Genomic DNA, 20,758 nt, shown 5'->3' with positions numbered 1-20,758 from the left:
ATTTTTATAACTCAATTTTCAAATAGAGTTGGGTTTCCAAAAGATAGGATTCAACTGTTCACTGGGATTTTAGACTTGTAGCCATGTGGGATCATTCTAATCCATCTTTCTCCTTCTCTCAGCTCAAAGTTGCTAAGAGACTGTTTGATTTGCCACATTCTACTAATTACCAAGTCCTGGTGATTTTACGTTTTAAATATTTTCTAAATTTATCTTAAGAGTGTAAGCCCTGAAGCCAGAGTAGTTAAGTTCACATTGTAGCTCAACAACTTTCTATTTCACTTAAGGCAAATTGTTATGCTTCATTTCTCTCATTCACAAAAGAGGAAAAATGCCTATCTCAGAGCTGTGTTTTGAGAATTAAGTGACCTGCTATCATACAGCACTTGGAAGAGTGCCTGGCACATAGTTAAGTGCTCTGTGAACTTCAGCTCTCCTATCACCACCAAGTCCTAGGTCACTTACCAGGCCAGGAGTACTGCAGTGTATAGGCTTGCTGTCTTTAAATGCATTCTCCATTATACAGCCAATGATCTAACATACGTGTGACCATGGGATACCCTGTCTTACTCCTATGCAGCCCATTCCGGGCATGTCACACACAAGATCTGCAAATGCTGCTTCCTCCTTTCAAGCAGCAAGATTCAGCTTGTCTTTCTCAAAGTCCATTAACCAGGCCAGAAACATAAGAAGCAAGATAAGAAAAGGTAATACTGTGATTTTAAAATAAATTCTCAGATAATTGAGTTTCCTTCTTCCTGCTATATAAAAATATTTCCTATCACTGTAGTTAACACAACCTAAGACAGCAAAGCAGAAGAGAAAGGGAAACACAATAAAAAGCTGAAGCAACAAAGACATTCTGTATTCAATGGCAAGCAATAGGTATAAAATAACTGGGTAAATATCATCAAACAAGTAATGACTAGGGGATTGTTCTGCAATGCACTACTAAAGTTTCAGAACTACATTCAAAGGAGTGAACAATATGCCTCCAAATACACTGTCAGAAATAGAAAATCTACATTAAGGTCATATATATCCTTCAAACTGAACTCAAGAATTACCTCTCCAAGCTTCCCTGCCACATAGTTAATCATGCCTTCCTTTTTAATTCTCTATCTTATATCACACCACACCACACCACACCACACAGTAAACCATTAACATATTTTTTTAACTGCCCAGAATATGACTTTCATGAAAACGGGGTGACTGACATCTTCGCACACCTATCATCTAGCAAACTGTATGGTACAAAATAAGTTCTAATAAATGCTTGCACGATAGATCATATTTCATGAAATACTACTGTGTGATAAAAATGTTTCTTATATCTTTCCACATTTTAATGTTTCTGAAATAAACATGTCTAGTAATTAATCAATATACTTAATATAGTAATGTTTCTTTCTCTTTTCTCTTGGAAAGCTATTATTAAAATGGTGATATTTCACAAAATAAATGGTGTCAAAATCCAGGAAGTACAGTATTGATGAACAATTTCTAACATTAATAAAAATTATAACCACAATTATTTTTCTTACTCATGTGGCCAACTCCTGATTTTCTATGGTAATACAGGACAGCAATGGCTAATCTATTCCCCAATCACAGAAAAGAATACATAAATGATTCAAATATATTTATAAATATTACATTTTTGTATTTCAGAATTATCACATTATTTTTCTTAACCTAATATCAAAATCAGCCTGATATACACTGTTCGGAGATTCTAATATCTCAGTCAAAAGCACAGAGCTATTAGAACATTAAATGGAAAGTGTCATCTTTGATATTCTTTAACTATTCTGTAACTTATATCCATCTTTTTTCATACACTCACTACCTGACTTTATTTTAAATGATGGCAAGATATACCGCTTCCTCAACCATGTTTCTCCTTGCCCAATTCTGTAGTCCTGCTTATGGGGGACAACGTATTATAAGATTTAACTACTTTTCTACTTTCCAAGACTGTTCATTCATCTAACACTCCTCTCACCCTAAACATCTTTGCCCTGACAACGTTTAAGCTCCTTAAATTATTAATGATCAGTCTATTCCCAATGTCCTTTTCTTACATAATTGGGCTTTTTTACTTCTTACACACTAATCTGCATACACTTTAAAATAATGTTATTTTTATTAAATGAATCCAGCAGGGTATTTTCCTCACTAAAAACCAAGTATAACACATAACATTTAAAAACGATTATTTTAATTTTAATCAATATGGTAACATGCTGGCAAAAACCTGAGTAGGAGAGGTAATTTCCCTGAAGACTTACCAACTGATGTCAGTCTAAACCTGCAAAGGTTGGACCTGATCAGATTGTTTACTAGACTGAACTTAGGTAAACCTGCATGATGAACATGAGATACTTCATAGTCAAACATGCATTACTTACATCAGAACTTACATCCTGGACCCCTAAGAACAAAAAAAAGCTTACAATATTGAAAAGATTATGAAATATTATCTAAAATGTTAAGCCTCTTGGTGATTTTGTTTTTCTATAAATAGATATATACTTTCTGACACAAAGAACTGGTAAAATCCTTCAGGCAAAATACCAGCCTCTAATACCGAAACAAAATGGTTCTATTATTTAATTTCAAAAATAAAGAACATAAAAATTTACATATTTATATTAGAAGAATATGCTTTTATCAAAAAGAAAAACTGGCTTTGACTCTAAACCACATCATCAGCTGTAAAGTTAGTTTAGTTTCTCTAAAAGCTACAAACTATATTTTACAAATTATATCCATATGTAAAATCACCTAAAAAGAAAAATTAAATTCTCACATGAAAGGGGAAGGAAGGGAGCTTATGAAAGCTGTTAATCCCCCCAAAATCTGCTCTTACTTACCAAATTTTGAAACACTTCTGGAATTATAAAAAAAAAATGGTAATAGTCACACTTTTACAGTATTTATAGAATACTAAATATATTATACTCAAGCCTAAATTAATGTTTAAGCAGACTTTAAGCTTATCAAACTCGCCATTTAATACTTACATTTAACAATTAACATCTCTTTAATTGTAAAGCTAATGCCTATGACAATTAACTGATATGAAAAAACTGTCCAAAATATAATAAATATAATTTAAATTTAGGTTTCTGAAAGTTAATCACCTGACAAAAGCCATTTGTAATTTATGGTATTTCTATGGTTTTGGTTAATTCATTTTAGTTAACACATTTTTATATTTGCAATTCTGTGGAAACTTTAAGAGTTACAACATATGTACTGAGAATGTATCTGTATAACTGAATTTCCATTAAACCTATTTAATCTAGAACATTTCTAAAAACTTCACTGAGCTGCCATAATTTTTGTCAGCATATGTAGTACTGAATGACCATCAAAATACCTGAATTGAAACTATTCCAGTCTAGCAGTTTGTAAGATCTTGTGTTACCCATAATTCCGACAAAGGCTGAGTTCAAAACAGCAAATTAGTAGATCAGTTTTAGGTGCAGAATAGTAGGAAAAAAAAAAAAAACAAAAAAACACTACAAACAAGAACACAATTGACAATACCACTCGACAGCAACTGGAAAGACACAGACAGCAGAGTTAATAAGAAGTAGAAATAGAAAGAGAAGAAGGAGCATGCTATCATAATCTAACATTAACTAAAGTCTAGTTGTTTAAGATAATGACCTTGATTTTTAAAACCACCCCATTCTTGTCCGTGTTGCTTAATATTTAACAAAGGAGGATATGCTAAAGTAACTAACTCCAGAATAGTAATCTATACGTAGCAGGCGGTAGTGGTTTAAAAATAAGATTTTATTCCTTCTACACTCCAGTGTAAAATGAAAAGTTCCCATATTCACTAGGAAAAAAATAGCTGCAAGATTCATTTGAGAGTGCAAATACAGCATTTTAACAGCACAGGCATCTCAATCCATCTTAAGTTTCTCTCAGCAGAGTAACTCAGTGTCATAAAATCAATATATCATTATCATGGTAGATGCTAATCTAGAGGGGTTTTTTGGTTTTAACATTCAGCTTTTTTCAACAAATTAAATCTTTTCCATAAATAATTATTTATGAAATATTAAGAACATCAATAAAATGTTCTTAAGAAAATCTTCCTTTTTTAATGCATAATACATATATAAAACCACCCCCCAAAATGTGATTTTTATGTCAAAATCATGTAATAGTGAAACCATTAGAATACATAGTTGATTAAAATTAACTGAAAATAAAACAAAATTAAAATATAACTTGTATATCATTAAAAGCATTTATATTTATATGCCCATAATCTTTTAGGAAATAAGTACATTAGTAACTAGGATTTTCTACATGTGAATTGAAAAAAAAATATTCTGATAAGGGGAGGAAAGGAAGAGAATGGATAACTTAATAATTATAATACACAAAATGTATTCTGTATTAAAGATTCCTGTGTTCTTCCCTCGGCCTGGGTTCTTATATTTCTCACACCGCTAGAACAAACTGACAAGCATGATAAACCCTAAAAAAGAGTTTTTTGTAAAAAATAATAGGATTTTAAATACAGCTTTCTACTTAAACTTATTTAAGTAAGACTTGTTTGTTCTCCCAGACTCTATAGCTTACTCAGAGTACCTGGAAGCCACAATAAAATCAAAATGTTTTCAGTAAACAGAACAGTTAAATATATTGCTGAAACCATTTTGGAGCTTATCAGTGGGCACCATCTAGCAAAATATTTAAGTCAATGGTCCAAAAAAACGCAGTTAACAAGCCTTGGGTCACACCCAAGTTAATGTCAGGTATATTAACTCAGTATTTCCTTGTTCTTTCCAAATAATTTAAGTTCCTAAACACAAAGATACGGAACTTGCAGAGTCTCCAATGTCTCAATACATTAAACTAGCATCAGTCTAAATGTGCCTTTAATTACTACAGAATTCACAAAAACTACATGAAGAAAAGATCTTAAATTGATTTGAAAAAATAAGGAAGAGCAGAAAAAAAATAAACCAGAGAAGAAAAAAAGAGAAGACTAAGGCTTAAAAGATGTATTTGTTTAGCTTTAAGAGTTAAATAATCCTAGCTACTATTCCTCTTCTGAAATCTCGTTCAAGCTCTGGGAAAAATTCCATTCTGCTCCTCTGGAATTATTAACTGAAAAGACATCAAACCGCAAGGCACAGATTAAATTTTTTTTTAACTTAGAAGAATGGTAATGCTCTGTATCCTCAAAATCACTATCTGCAGTGTTTTGCATAAAATAATTTCAATGTTTTACTCTTTTTGTAGCTGTCAGTACAAGCCTCAGGAAGAGGTTATTGAAGTGACAGTTTAAAATTTTCAAAAATATGTATGTATATATGCCAAATAAGAACACCAACATAACTTCAGCTTTTTAAGTATGTCATCAAAATAATAAGTGACTTGAGCAAATTACTGGGAATCCAGTCAAGAGATGCAAGAACACACTGCACACAGAAAGTTTCTACCACTTATCACGCTTATTTTGGATTTAGAAAAACCATCAAAGCATTCCTAATCCAAGGGCCTGAAATTGAGATTGATTTGATGCCTTTCTTCTTTTATGATCATGGCCCCATGTTTTAAAGGAGTGAGCTACTATTCTTACTTGTTTGCTTATGTAGAACAAATAGTTTTAGAAAAGAAACCAGAAATGCACAGACAGCACTATTTTTCTTAATTCTTAGACACTACACAATGTTTATAATAACATTTCAAAGGAATACTTCTTTTAGGAATAAGGAAATTACTAAAATAATCTATGAAGAGTTATTGCTCATGAAAAGAATTAACATCTTAAGATAATGGCCACAACGGTCAAATTACAAAATTTGTTGTCTACCTGGGTCAAAGAAAAAAGCTGACTGAAAAGTTACCTAGGAACTTCTTCAAAGTGATGCCTGGCCAGGAAAATGAATCACTATTTGTTTTATATAAAAAAGCTAACTAAAATATACTTCTACTTATTTGATTATTTTTAATCAGAATTATAGTAAATACTTAAAGCAACATGCCAGTTTATACTTTCTTTTTCATTTCTCTTTACGGATAGACTTGGTTTTTTTTAGTATAAAAATCAATGTTAATAATCCCAGTTTAAGTAAATGAAACGCTGGAAACAAACTTTTAAGGAACATACCAGGATTGTGGATACGATCCAAAAGCTTCACAGAGCGTGCACTAACAACACCCCCAACATGCATGAGAAATCCAGGAGGAAATGCCGTCAAGGTAAAAAATGGAAATTCCTAGTAGAAAGAAAGGGGGGGAAAATATAACTGACCATGTGTAAAGTACAAAAAATTTGCTTGTTAAGAAGCCTGATCCCCATAGATTATATTCATACTATGATATGAATCCTATCTCTTAACAAAAGGCTACCAGTTACACATTACACATGCTTTGTAATTAAATGTCTTCTTAGATGTTTAGAGTTCCTAATCCATTTTCCCACATATATCATGTTATACAGAATCCAAACACTCTTTTTATCAATTCTCAATGAGAAAAAAAGATTGTCAGAGTTTTGATTTAAGATATTTGGACACATTCTTCCTTCCTTTCAATCTCCTACTCTTGATGCAAATTCACAGTGAGATGTGGGGATTCCCCTGCCCTTCGAGGCTGAGTCTACTTCTCAGTGGGGCAGAATCCTCCTCACATACACACACCCAATTCCAGGCTACTGGTAAAGACTCTGAAGGCCTGGTGCAAGAGATCTACAAGAACGTGGAAATAAGGGAGGAGTGAGAGAATGAGCAGTGTGGATTAAGAGATTCAGAAAAAGCGAAGGGCAAATACCAAGGTCAAGAGGGTTCAGAATGCTGTATAAGATAATTTACTCTATCAACACCAGGGCAGCTGGAAAAAATTCTAAGTACATAGATGCATATTAAGGAAAAGGGAGAAGAAAATAGATGACAGCAAGCGAGGAAATAAAATTCCCCAAGTTCTTCTAAGTTTCATTCTCCCCTTCTCTCTCAAGAACATCAATCTCATCAATTTAGAGGTAAGGCAGAAATGGGAAACAGAGAAAGGAAATTCATTGAGATAGCACCCAAGAAGAAAGCAGAACTCCTGTGGCTCTCCAAGTATAGAGGGCTCCCACATTACACAAAATTGGATGCAAGCAAGGGAAATTTAATATCTGCCTCATACGGCTTTAAGATTACCATAGCTCACTTATCCAGAAGTCACTTACCAGTAGCCTCAGCTATTCAGAATATAACTGAGAGCTGGAAAATAAGCAAAACAGAGCTCTCAACAGTCAAAAGAACTGTACTTCCAAGTACTAAAATTTATGTACTTGATTCATAAGAAATCCCTACAGATCATATCCATACTATGCCATTCAGCAATTATAAATACATAATTTTAGGAACATATTTTAAAGTCTAGCAATATCTTTTTTTCTGACCACAATAATTTAAATGCAGCAAATGAAAGCTGAGAGATAAAGACATACAGAATACTACTAGAAGCAGGCACATTAAAAGCAGCAAGATTACTGACTGGCTACTAAGCATGGAGAATACAAACTGACCAAAGCATAATTCACAAAGCATAGCAACTTGGAGTCATTTAGCACAAAGGCAAACAGTCCTGCACACTTCAATAACCCATGAAGACATAGTATAAAATATAGAGAGAATTTAGAAATAAATTCAGTTAGAATTTAAAATATTTAAATTAACAAGGGTAAGAAAAACCTAGGCTACATTAAAAAAAAAAAAAGTAAAAACCTATCTATGGAAATGGATAGGTTTGGCACAGCTGACAGGCAAAAAGAAAAAAGGGGGAGGATAGGAAGGGAATTTCACTTACATGTATTATAAAAAATTTAGTCAAAAATGCCTCCTTATTTCTACCTGAGTTTTTTAAATATAAGTTTTAAGTGAGAAATATACAAATAAGTTTATGCTATTAGAGCTTGTCTGGAGGTTGCGCTACCTTGCTATACCCTTGACCGAAGAACGGTCCTCTCCTCTACTGGGGAAGGTCGTCCTCTTCGACCAAACACGCAGCTTCGGGAGGGACGCACATGGAGCGGTAAGGGAGGAAGGGGACACCCGCCTAGCCAGCCAGATCAGCTGAATCAACCCTGGTGATCAATGGGGTGACAGATGTCGCAGCCAGATCGCCCTCACATCCAAGTTTATGCTATTAGAAACTTAAATATCTTACCTAAGTTAGGCCTTCATGATTTTTTTCAATTTTAAGTAGACAGTTTTTAAATTTTCTCAAAATACTGAAGTATAGTAGAAAAAAGCACTTTACATTTAATCTTTATACTTAAACATTTTAAATATTCTGGACAAGGGACACTGAAAATAAAACAGCTAAATGGAAAGCTGTACTTTCTTCTGAAAGTGAGAAATAAGATAGGTAAATTCACATATTGGAAAACATCTGAATATAAGAATTTAGGTAGGTATAAAAATTAACCTAAATGATTTCTCTACTTGAGATTCTGATTCTTTTTCCTAAATTCCAGAAGATGGGATAAAAAGAGACAAGAGGAAAAGCAGCATAGTAGAGTTGGGGATCATAAGCAGAAAAAGTAGGGGAATGGCTGCCCAAAGAGGCAGACGATCACTCTGCAAACTTAAACTCTGTCCTACATGTCCAATCAACACACCTAATTTAACACACAAAATTTAACCTGAAGTACATAAAAATGGCATGGTTATTCAACCAAAACTACATCTTCAGATAACCCTCCCAGAAACACTATGGCAGATACCTACCGTTAAATACCTATCACCTCCACCCCTCTCACCAGTAGCCAGTGACTACCAGTGACTGTTAAATAGCGCTCATCTCCACCACCACTACATAGTGACTACTGTGCAGTACTTACAGAGTGCCAGACCTCGGCAAAGTATCTTAAAACTATACTTTATAATCTTTCCCGTATGCTAACGTGAGTCAAGGAGGCCTCGGCTCTATGTGAGCAACAAGCCTTATCATCTGGCTTCTTGAAATTTCTGATTAAAACAGTGAGACAAGGTGCTGGTTTTAATCTCTAGTTTATCATTATACCTGATGAATTTGTAGGTTCTTTTCCACTGAAAAGAACAGCTTCCTTAAGATCAGTCAAGCCCAACCCGTTTTCAATGCCTAGATGAGAATTTCAGGACCACAGAAGATATTTTCTCTGTAAAGCCCTAATATTTAAAGTGCCTTGCCTTCTCAGATCATGATCTCAGGGTCCTGGGATCCAGGGCCCCACAGGGCTCCTTGTTCAGCAGGGAGCCTGCTTCCCCCTCTTTCTCTGCCTACTTGTGACCTCTTTGTCAAATAAATAAATAAAATCTTAAAAATAAAAAAGTTAGAAAAAAAAATAAAGTGCCTTGCCTTGTGGTACAACTAGGTGGAAATTTGTATGTTGACATTTTGACAATAAGCCAAATGCATAAAGCATAAATCTATTTAATACCATGTGTTCAGAGACAGGCTAGTTGGAAAATCTGGGGATACAATGGAAGTAATTTTTTAACATTTAAATAGAATTTTTCTTAGAATATATTTAAATAGTTTATTTTTCAACCAAGTATTCTTTTTATTTTCCCAAGAAATGAGAGTCAACTTTCTAGATAAAAAGAACTCCATGCCAGATTCCTACTATGATTTTATTATATAATTTTACCCCACTATCAAAAACATCACAATTATTAAAAGAGTTTGCTTTGTATCAGTGTTTCCCAAAGTGTGGTCCTCCCTAACAGGTATTTCGCATGGCAGATTCCATTGTAAAATATATTTGGGAAATACTAAGTTAAACCAAGTCAACTAGGTTTCTTTACTGAAGAAAAATATATCTCCCAGCATCTGAAAAGTAACTTCATTTTTCTTACAAGTGAAAGAAGAGTCATATTGAAAAGTAAACCTATTTGCTTTACATCAAATCATTCATAGGTAGACCCCTAAATCTAATCAAATTTATATCTCTACATCTTATCTCCTAATCACTTGACACCTATTACCAAGATCCTGTCAACTTATTTTTCACTGATTTTGTAACACTTTTATTTTTGAGAACTGTTACTTGAACCCTTTAAATAAGCTGGACAAAGGTTCTCTTCTCCTAAGGTGGGGGGAAGCCATACAATTTATAAAGGATGGCAAGGAATAGAAATTAATATTTTAAAAATGAATATAAAAATGGTATTAAGTATATCATATGTTCACCTCGATCTAATATTCAACTTGACAGAGGTAAGGCATATCTGAACACATATGGGAAAAACTCTTCATACTTCTGTACAAATTTTTTCCCAAAACAAAGATATACTAACGGCCACCACAGGTGAATGGGAAAGCTAAAGACGAAGCTTGTTCTATTTACTGTGTACCCAGGATAGTGAGGTAGTCTCATAAACTCAAGTAACTACTGCAGAGTTAGGTAACATAAACATATTGCCAACTCGGATTTTACAAGGTTGTAAATGAAAACTATAGTTCTCCCACATCTTTACTGCTAAGTCCATAAAGATTATCTAGAAATGTATACCCAATGTAATAATGTGTCCAAAACTTGAAGAATGTTTTAAATCATATTTGAAAACATAAATTTTATCCAAACTAAATTTAAAACAATTTTTATTGATTAGTATTTTTCTTCTCTTAAAGCTAGATGTTTACAAAAGCTCTTAATATCAATAATAAAGTCACAGGCACAAGATACAGGCAAAAACTTGTATCTCATACAAGTTTTTCTGTTCCTATGAATTCTAGAACAATTACAAGGAATATTCCTAGTGTAAGGAACTCTGTAGAGAATGTAAAAGTGGAAGTGGGGAGGAGGTAAGAGCATTCTGGCCTAAGAAACAGTCACACATACCTTCCCCCTGACCTTCTTCTCTGTGTTTCCAGTTTCTTTCTATATTTGGTTTCAATAAATGGTCCCAGTGTTTAAGTGGACTTTTTTGCACAATAGTAGCTGGTATGCCTGCAAGTTGTGAAAGCAGCTCAAGTGCAAATGCTGCCTGCTGAGGGGTAAAGCAAACCACCTTGTACCTCTAATGTCTCATCACGCTGATTGATTAGCTCAGCTCTGCTCTGCTCCCCCCAACCTTGTCTGCAAGGCAAAGGGTACATACAGATACTTCTGCACAGTAAATAAAGTCTAAAAAAGTAAACTGTTATATTGTTTGTAGTAACAGACCCTGAAAACCCTATTCTCAAAAAGCTAACCTCTAGAGATGAAATACCTTTTTTAAAAAATGCATTCTTCTAAAGGTATTTACTGTTGCTCTTTTATTTTTTATTTTTTTTTTAATGTTAGTGTAAAATGGGAACATGTAAAAGAAAATTCTGTAAATGCTTATAAACTTCCAAATCAGACACAATGAAAGCTATGGGACTGTGCCTTAAAATAACTGACATAACATATAAATAATCATGCACTGTGTTAGTTGAGTAGAAAAAAAATGAGCCTCATAGTGCTAATAAATTTTTTAAAAATGCATTACGAAAAGAAATAAAGCTGGCAACATTTGTTAAAGCTTAAATAAAACTTAAATGATCAAGATTAAAACTAGAACAGCTACCAATACAAGAAAAAGGCTCTCACACATGTTCAGAAACATACCCGCCTTCTACAGAACCTATGAGGCGATCCTCCCTTAGCAATGAAGTTTATACAAAAAAAAAAGAGAAAAATCATCCAAAAATTGTGACTCTTTATTTTCCCAATTAACAAAGTTAATTAAACATTAAACTTATAATAATTAAAAGAGATGTAATCACATACCAAATAACCACACTGTTTATGTTAATCTGTAGAAATAATGAATCTGTGCATTTCTTACCCCTGAGTTTGGCCAACCATAAAAATAATCTCAGCATATAAATATATTAATATATTGAAGAATTACCTTTTTTTTTTTTTAATTTTTTACGTAGTCTCCATGCCCACCATGGAGCCCAACACGGGTTCAATCTCACAACCCTAAGATTAAAACCTCAGCTGAAATCCAGAGTCTGATGCTTAACCAACTGTGCCACCCATGCACCCCAAGAAAGGTATTTAATATAGTACAACTGAAATACTTTTTCCTGAAAAACGTTCACTATTTCCTTTTGTATATTATAATTTTAAGGTAAAATGAGAAATGATTTCATCACCCAATGGATATTTCCAAATAGATTACTTCTAATGAAAGATTAGAGGACAAAAAAAAAGTTACAGAATTCCAAATTAAAATTAATTATTCATAAACAAATTTCTTTAATACCTTAAATAAATTTTGGGACTCTGAAATTATATTACATATACATGATCAAACCAGTTTATGGAAATAAGTTATAAATATGTAGAAGCATAATAATAAAATCATATTAACAGTGTAAGAATAGAGAATATTGAGTGTCTCTTACCCTTTGTTCCAGTGCTGACTGAGTCTGTTGTCTTAAAAGAGCTTTAAACGGCCCCCCTTCTTTTCCAGCACTACCACTTCCCATTCCTACAGAACATCAGTACATAAATAACAACCAAAAAACAACTATAGAAACAGAAAGTTAACTGCATTCATCTTTATAAATATCATGAGTCAAATTTCTTAAAATGATATAAACATTTAAAGTACTTGACATGCAATTAGGCACATATTTTACTATTTTATTCACAAAGATTTTAGATGTTAAAACTGTGATCACAGTGAGTTTCAGATTCAATCTGTTCTAAAACTTATTTTTAAAATTTTGTTAATGTATGAATTTTTGTATAATATTCAATTTTTTAAGTGTTGAGTGAGTATTCTAATACAAAATAATCAAGATACTACCAATTACAATTGATCCTGGAACAACATGGGTTTCAACTGCACAGTCCACTTATACATTAATTTTTTTTCAGTAAGTACAGGACAGTACTATAAATGCACTTTCTCTTCCTTATGATTTTCTTAGTAACATTTTCTTCCCTCAGCTTTACTTCATTGCAAGAATACAGTATAGAATACATGTAATATAACTGTTTTAATTGACTATGTTATCAGTAAGGCTTGTGGTCAAGAGTAGATTATTAATATTCAAGCTTTTGGGGAATCAGAAGTTATATGCCCATTTTCAATTTGCGCAGGGGTGTGTTGCTCAAGGGTCAACTGTACTTACTATGCTCACAATTTAAGAATACTTACTAAAAGAAATCTAGAAACATCAAATGTTTGTTTAAAAGTAACTATAGAGAGAAGCACGTTTAATTGTGCTTATTTAAAATATTCCAAAATTCTCTAAAGAGTGTGAATTTTAGGCAATTTTGAAATATAGTCCAATCTATTTTCTGGTAACTTTCCATTCCTAAATATAACATTCGTGACAAAACACTATTAACATTCATAGTTTTCAATACTCATTTGCAAAAATCAACATAAAATATTTTTAAAAACTAAAAATCACAGACATGTAATAGACACATCACAAATGTACATAGTTATGGATGAGAAGAATTATATTCCCAAGCTCTAAGATGTATTTTTTAAAGGCTTAAGTTTTAATTTATTTCCCTACTTTATTTTATTCTTTTGATAGTACCAATAGACCAATTATGATCAAAGAATTATAGAAAGTAGGGGACAGGTGAGAAGCCAGTGCTCTAGAGGCTAGAGTTAACAGTTCAATCCCACCCTTTTGAAACTGAAGATACATACAAATTTACTGCAATGACTTAAAAAAGGAACTAATTTACTTTCACATTTTTAGCTGTTCTTGGATAAGGAAACAAAGGTTAGCATGTGTATAGTCCCATTCTCTTCTTTAAAAATAAAAAAGGAACATATTTTTCTTGTAGGAACCTAAATATGGGTTTTAGAGACTATACAATACTAAACATAGAAATGAAACTAATATCTTTGTATGAAGCATGTTGAAAGCCATAAAATAAAATGTAATTTTGTAGAAGTAAATAAAACATCAGAAAATACAGCAGAATAATTTGAAAATCAATGCAATGGACAGAAAAAAAAATGGATAAAGAAAGAATACCACCAAAATGAGACTTAAACCAATTTGAACAGAATAATTTACTAATGTAACCATATGGCTTAGCAACATGATGGTGCAGGTCCGAAGTGAATGGAGTTGGTGTGAAGGGAAAGAAAGTAAAGCATCTAAAACAGAAACTCTAGAAATAAAAACCCAATAATCCTTGGAAATATGCAGGTCTATGTCCTCAGACATATAATTTTTTTAGTATATAAAATGACTTCAGCAGAATATTCATTATTATCCAACCAGTAATCCTCAATCATCATTGTAATCATTTAATTCTGTCACCAATAAGAAAAATAAGAAGTATGCCCTGTGCAAGACACCCAATACTTCTTTAATAGTATGAAATAATTACTTGTTTTCAAAGGTGAGTTAAAATAAAGGGATTAAAAAGCTGACATAATGTGATCCTACCAGAAGCAGCCAGGAACAGCTCTTCACTGAAAGAAACACTTTTCCTCAGAACTGGGCTGACAGGGCTAGAATGATGAGGGGGAAGGCTAGATTCCGAGAGTAGGAGACAGGACTTTTTAAGATGAAGGGAACCACAAGAGAGAGAGGGGGAGCTGGGACACAGGTAAATCCTAGGCCCCTGTGAGTAAGGTGCTGTGGAGGAAAGTAGCAGAGAAAAGATGCAGATTCAGAAGATGACCAGAAAATGCAGAATAAGGAAAGCAATGATGAAGCAAAACATAACAGTAAAAATGGATTTTAAAATGCTACATAAATTACACTAAGCATATGAAGTCATTAGCAAGACCATCTACCCAACACAATATAAATTAAAGGCATAGTCTAAAACATAGTAAAACCTTCATAAAACTTTGCATTTGTTAAAATTTTTTAAATCACTAACATGGGATTTTGTGCCATTCTAATCACTTGGAGCAGATTTCTCAAAAACACTTAACCTGCCTTTTTTGGGTTAAGAATGTTAAAGTTAAAGTTAATGTTAAAGTTAAAAGGTATATTTTGTAAATTTTTAAAGCCAGAAACTTACTGCCTCAAATATAAACATTATCTAAAGTGGCAAAGTACAGTTCTTCAAATGTTACTAAAACATATCACTTATGAGTATTTTAATACCCATAAAAAATAAACAGCACCACATTAAATGGTTGCCATCACTAATTTGAAATAAATATTAACTTCTTTCTGTGCATCTTTGAGATATATATTACTCCTATTCTTTTTCCTCTAAAATTTTAATATTCGAGTTTGATCGTAACACTGTTTGTATCTACAAGGATTTGAGTATGTAAGGGGCAAATGCTCTCAAATCACCAAAACTATACATGGTTAAAAGCTTGACTTTTTTTTTTTTTTTTTAGCTTAAGTCACGTGCCAAATCAATATCCTAACACTAGCATTCTAAAATTCCACTCCTACTAGTTGAGTACTTAAAAAAAATATGAAAATAAAGCCTTGTAAAATGTCAAAAATTAGAATTTATAAAAATAAATCAATATGAATTTTTTTTAATGAGACCTATCTTTAAAAAAAGACAATAGTTTTAACTACAAACAGAAAACCAACTTTCTCAGTCTAAAGCTTTGTTAACTTTATTTTTGATTCCCTGGTTGCATATAATCAATCAATCATAATCAGCTTACCCCCACTATTCCTCAAAAGACTGATTTTTTATATAGGTAAATTTGAAGGCAAAGAATTATGAAACACATACTCAATTATAGTTTTAGAAATTTTAAAACAGTCATAATTTTGTCATTTCAAATCTCTTCTGGAATATTCAAAGATATTTAGGGATTCACGATAAGTGAAAATATTAAAAAACTGTTAATGTTCTATAAGTATGCTATTAAAGATAATGAATAGCATATGATAGTAGAAATACAAAATTATTTAGAAGCATCTAATACAGAAATACATTAGAATCAGTAACTATCATAAATAAATCTTTAAAAACTAAAATTTTGGAACTAGAAAATAAAATGTAAAAAAGCTTTCATTGATAATACAATTGATTGCCTACGAGAAAGATAAGGGAACACAAATCTGATTCAGTCAACTTATTACTTGACAATTTTTTCAGACTTGCCCATTTGGTGAATTAAAGAAAAGGAAACAGAAAGACCAAGAAAATACTTCCAAAAATTTGTCTGTGATGTGACAAAGAATAAAATATAGATAAAAATATTGAAAAGCAGCCTAGAATACACAAATAACCAATTCTCAAAGCCCGAAAAAAATTTTTTTAAGAAAACTTGTTCTTTATGGGGCGCCTGGGTGGCTCAGTGGGTTAAAGCCTCTGCCTTCGGCTCAGGTCATGATCCCAGGGTCCTGGAATCGAGCCCCGCATCGGGCTCTTTGCTCAGCAGCGAGCCTGCTTCCCCTTCTCTCTCAGTCTGCCTCTGCCTGCTTGTGATTTCTCTGTCAAATAAATAAAATCTTTAAAAAAAAAAAAAAGAAAGAAAGAAAACTTGTTCTTTAATACTATTCTAAGTCTTTCTTGTTTTGATAGGCATGAATTTGGAGGCCAGAATCTCAACCTTTATTTAAATAAATAAACAAACAAACAAACAAACACACACTTCACTATGGTTGGAATGGTTCAGTTTTAATGGTATAAATATGGTTAAGATGCCACATTAAGTAGCATCAATTACTATCAAGTATCTCATGATTTGGGGCACCTGGGTGGCTCAGTCGGTGAGTGTCCGACTCTTGATTTTGGCTCAGGACATGATCTCGGGTCAGGAGATTGGCCCCACGTGGGGCTCTGTGGTCAGCGGGGAGTTGCTTGGAATTCTCTCCCTGATCTCCCTACAGTCACATCCCATGACCATGTGTGCACACTCGCTTGCGGGCTTGCACGTGCTCTCTCTCTAAAATAAATATATCTTTTTAAAAAAAATCTCATGATTTTTAAACGTTATGCATATTATGTATACATAAATAAAGAATAAAGCTACTGTCTTCAAAAAATTAGGTATCCATAATTATCTTCCTCTCTGTGACTACATTTATAAAAATAGATACTAAATCTACAGGCTTTCTTTTTAATTCCCTTTCTTTAGAATTAGCACTGGTTTTTCAAAGTTGATTTCTTTTCATTGTTTTCATAAAATCTGGGATCATTTTATAAATTTCTTGTGTAACACACAAAAGATATTAAAAATGATAAAATGACACAGGAAGTATGCAAAATGTTTTCATCAATCTGGAGAGAAAACTGATAGACAAAAACAATATTTATAAAAATTGTTAACTACTAACTTTTTAACTTTTTACATTTTACTCTTCATAATGATCTGAATAACTTAATTCTACTTTAAGAAGTAATGAAATAATGATTTTTTAAACAATTTTTATCATAAAACATTCATAAAAACTCACAGAAATTATTCATCAAAAATACAAATAGGAGAGGGAAAAACTATAAATTGCATACATTGAGAAATATGTAAGAATAAGTAAAGCAAAAATGCTACTTTCTAACCTAGAAAGCAAGACTAGCAAAACCAAACATTTGAAATAGCAAGAAGTTAATAGATATATGTACTCCAATATAACCATTTCAATTCTAAAAACTTTTTCATAATAAAATCTTAGAATTAAATTCAGAAATAGAAAGAAAAATGAATTTGAAAATGTTTCTACTACATGAGGAATTGGATTGCAAGCTACTAATGTTATATTCTATTCAAAAGCTTTAAGATATTCCTCATAATATGAGCATGAAATGAAAAAATATCTACATGCAAAAATAAATTCTGGACTTCATGTCTACACTATGATTAAATCAATAAATACAGATCTTTGAACAAGATAATTTCTGAGCTATATGAAATTTTCATATTTTAATGGTAGTTACTGAAAATGATCAGTATTCATATTATCTTTTAACTTAAATGCCAAAAATAGGAGGAAAGCCTTGGATGGAAAGCTAATAAAGAACAGAAACAAATCAGGAAAAAAAAAAAAGAAAGAAAGAAAGAAAAAGAAAAAGGTGGGTGGAAGCGCCTTACCAGTTTTGGGTGTCAAACTCAAATCTGTGTCAGAAGAAGAGGACTGTCGACTGTAGGACTTGGAAGGTGAAAAGGAATAAGTTTGGTTTTTCAGAGGGGTTGAGGGTCCTGATGAGTGAGTATTGGGATTGGGATCTTCATTGAAGGGAATCCTGCCAGAAGAAGGTGGAGAAATATTAAGCAATCATGTGCCAAAGGACCTGACGGAAGGCAGCATGATCCAAACACCAGGAAAGTATTGGGCAGGGCCAGCAGTCATTTCTTAAGTGTGGAGCTGGGTATGAGGCCAAAGACAACCAATTGCTGTTTAACCATTCATCATTCTCCAGATAAATAATTATCTGCACTGAAACAGTTAATAAGCCAAGTAAATAAGCAAAGAAGCATGAAATGACAGACTAAGGGAGTAAAAAATATTAAAAGGAAAAGTAAACAAAAAAAAATAAATACATGACTGAAAATACTTTCAAATAAACAATGCTTTTTTAAGTTACAAAGAAAAAATGATGCTGCAAATGGTGTGTGCAAATATTCAGAATAGTTTTTATATTTGCACACACAGATATCTTCAAAAGAAAAATGTTTCCTTATCCTATAGCATCAAGAGTGCCACAGCTAAAAACACAGCAGAGAGAAAAATGAATATAGCTACACAGAACCATTGCATTTTATGCAGAAGAGTTGCTTACCTGTTTTCCAACAGCTCTCTTCCACAGAATAAAACAGACCCTACTATGTAACAGGTTTTGTACATAAATAAAATAAGAAAATCAGAAGCTTTGACAGCTATTTCATTTAGAATCCAATCATCAATTTTATTTCTAACCAAATGCAGAAATAATGGCAAAACACATACTGGAGGATACTCCTAAATCTTACAGGATGCATACATAATATAGGGTTCTTACAGGATCTATGGAAGAGACTTTGGAAGCTAGAACACTTTCACTTCAGAGTAGTGAGAGCCTCTGTGGTGGCTACATACTGGATTTCTTCACTGCAGCTGGACTTCAAGTAAGAAAAGGAGGAAGCAAAGACTTGTGGCACCTGCCTACACTATGCTACCTGCCTGCCTGCCCTTTACAGCCACTCTGCCTGTGGCCTGCCTTCCCCAGCTCTGGAGTCTGAGCAGTCTCGTACCAGTATAGATGAGAGTGGGAACAGACACAGAGAAGTTCTGAGTAAGTCGTGAGCCAGTAGCAGTGTGAATTGGGCTGTTGTGAGTCGAGCGGCATCCATGGCTTGGAGGATGAACCAGCGGAGACCTGAGGGAATTTGTAGTCAAAGTGGAAGAAAAGAAAACAATACATACAACAGATAGCAAAGTTATGTTAAAATAATTTCAAAGGAGCTTTAGTTAGGGGAGAGGAATTTTTAACCCCCAACATGCAAAAAAACAGACTGAAATTTAAAAAGAATAGCTAAATACTAACTTGTTAGGATACAGGTATAGTTTTAAGGGATCAGATTAATAATTAGGACTGTGAATAAGAAAAACAGGAATAGTGGCATTAAATAAGAAAGAGTAAGATTTGGATTCTGAGTTGCTTTAAAATATTTTTTATCACCATAAAGTTTACTACACGGGAACAAAACACTCATAAAAATGAATAGTCAAATATAAAGCTCTTATGCTGCTTCTGAAACTGAATTCATGTAATTATATTTTTCTATAAAGAAAGTTTAACAGAGCAGTTTCTGTCTATAATAGCAAGATAGTGGTACTAAAGAATATGAAAATGACAGCATAAAGAAAAATAAACTAAATGGAACCAAGCAAATATAAACATTCCAGTATTTCAGCACTCCGAGTATATTTCTTTCCAGATTACACTGGGGAAAAAAAAACACACACACACACACACACACAAAAAAAACAAGGGGACACTGCTTTTCAAAACACATTAATAAAAAACAATGTAGGGCGCCTGGGTGGCTCAGTGGGTTAAAGCCTCTGCTTTCGGCTCAGGTCATGATCCCAGGGTCCTGGGATCGAGGCCCACATCGGGCTCTCTGCTCTGCAGGGAGCCTGCTTCCTCCTCTCTCTCTGCCTGCCTCTCTGCCTACTTGTGATTCTGTCTGTCAAATAAATAAATAAAAATCTTTAAAAAAAATAAAAATAAAAAATAAAAAACAATGTAGGTAATTTTTGTGTGGCTCTCAAATAGAATATATTATTTAAATTTAAAGAGTCTATTAAACTACATTCTGAATTGAAATTTTTTTATCAACTGACACCCTGCAATAGATCATATCTATGTGGATGTATAGGCATATTTTCATCACATACACATAGATATATATTCACATATAATATTTAAATTTTCATGAAGAAATTCTGCTAAAAGGGCATAGTTACACTGGGTGGGGAAAAACAGCATATTAGACAACTAAGAATCCTGTACTTCATATTAGCAATTATCTCACTAAGCAGTGCCTTTGCTTATGCATAATGAGGTAAAAAGAATCATATGTGAAAACACTGAAAAACTACTCTCCATTTTTTTTAAAGCAGATCAAGAGTTCAACTTTTCCTGGCCTCTTCTTTTTTACTGGCCAGTGAACATTCCCAGCAATCACAATTTGTCAAAGTTCAAACATGAGCTATCATTGATGGGCAATAACGGTCCTTCACAGAATCTACAGACTATTTTCTGAAAATATCACTGGTTTTACGATAGGGCAATGTTTCTGTTTTTGTTGCTAGTTTAAAATAAAAATGTATTTAATACAACTGATTAAAAACTAAACCCCTTATTGGTGACCTA

General features: G+C 32.9%; 1 protein-coding gene across 22 annotated transcripts in view; it reads right to left on the bottom strand.

Annotated features, from left to right (window-relative positions):
• The window catches only part of C2CD5 (C2 calcium dependent domain containing 5), a 109,098-nt gene that overhangs the window by 48,031 nt on the left and 40,309 nt on the right, over positions 1–20,758 (bottom strand). For 5 of the 22 annotated variants that reach the window (XM_044228438.1, XM_044228440.1, XM_044228449.1 and 2 more), the window contains exons 8-12: positions 17,991–18,142; positions 12,391–12,476; positions 11,603–11,635; positions 6,149–6,257; positions 3,389–3,454 (exon numbers count right to left, since the gene is read on the bottom strand). In XM_044228438.1, the coding sequence (XP_044084373.1) occupies positions 3,389–3,454; positions 6,149–6,257; positions 11,603–11,635; positions 12,391–12,476; positions 17,991–18,142 (446 nt within the window). Of the gene's footprint in view, positions 1–3,388; positions 3,455–6,148; positions 6,258–11,602; positions 11,636–12,390; positions 12,477–17,990; positions 18,143–19,130; positions 19,256–20,758 lie in introns of those variants that run through there. The other 17 variants (XM_044228450.1, XM_044228453.1, XM_044228455.1 and 14 more) reach the window with 8 other exon arrangements.

Source organism: Neovison vison, chromosome 12, assembly GCF_020171115.1.
Source record: "Neovison vison isolate M4711 chromosome 12, ASM_NN_V1, whole genome shotgun sequence".
Classification (NCBI taxonomy): domain Eukaryota; kingdom Metazoa; phylum Chordata; class Mammalia; order Carnivora; family Mustelidae; genus Neogale; species Neogale vison.
Note: the sequence above shows the minus strand (reverse complement) of the source record. Positions and strands in the feature narration are given on the sequence as shown.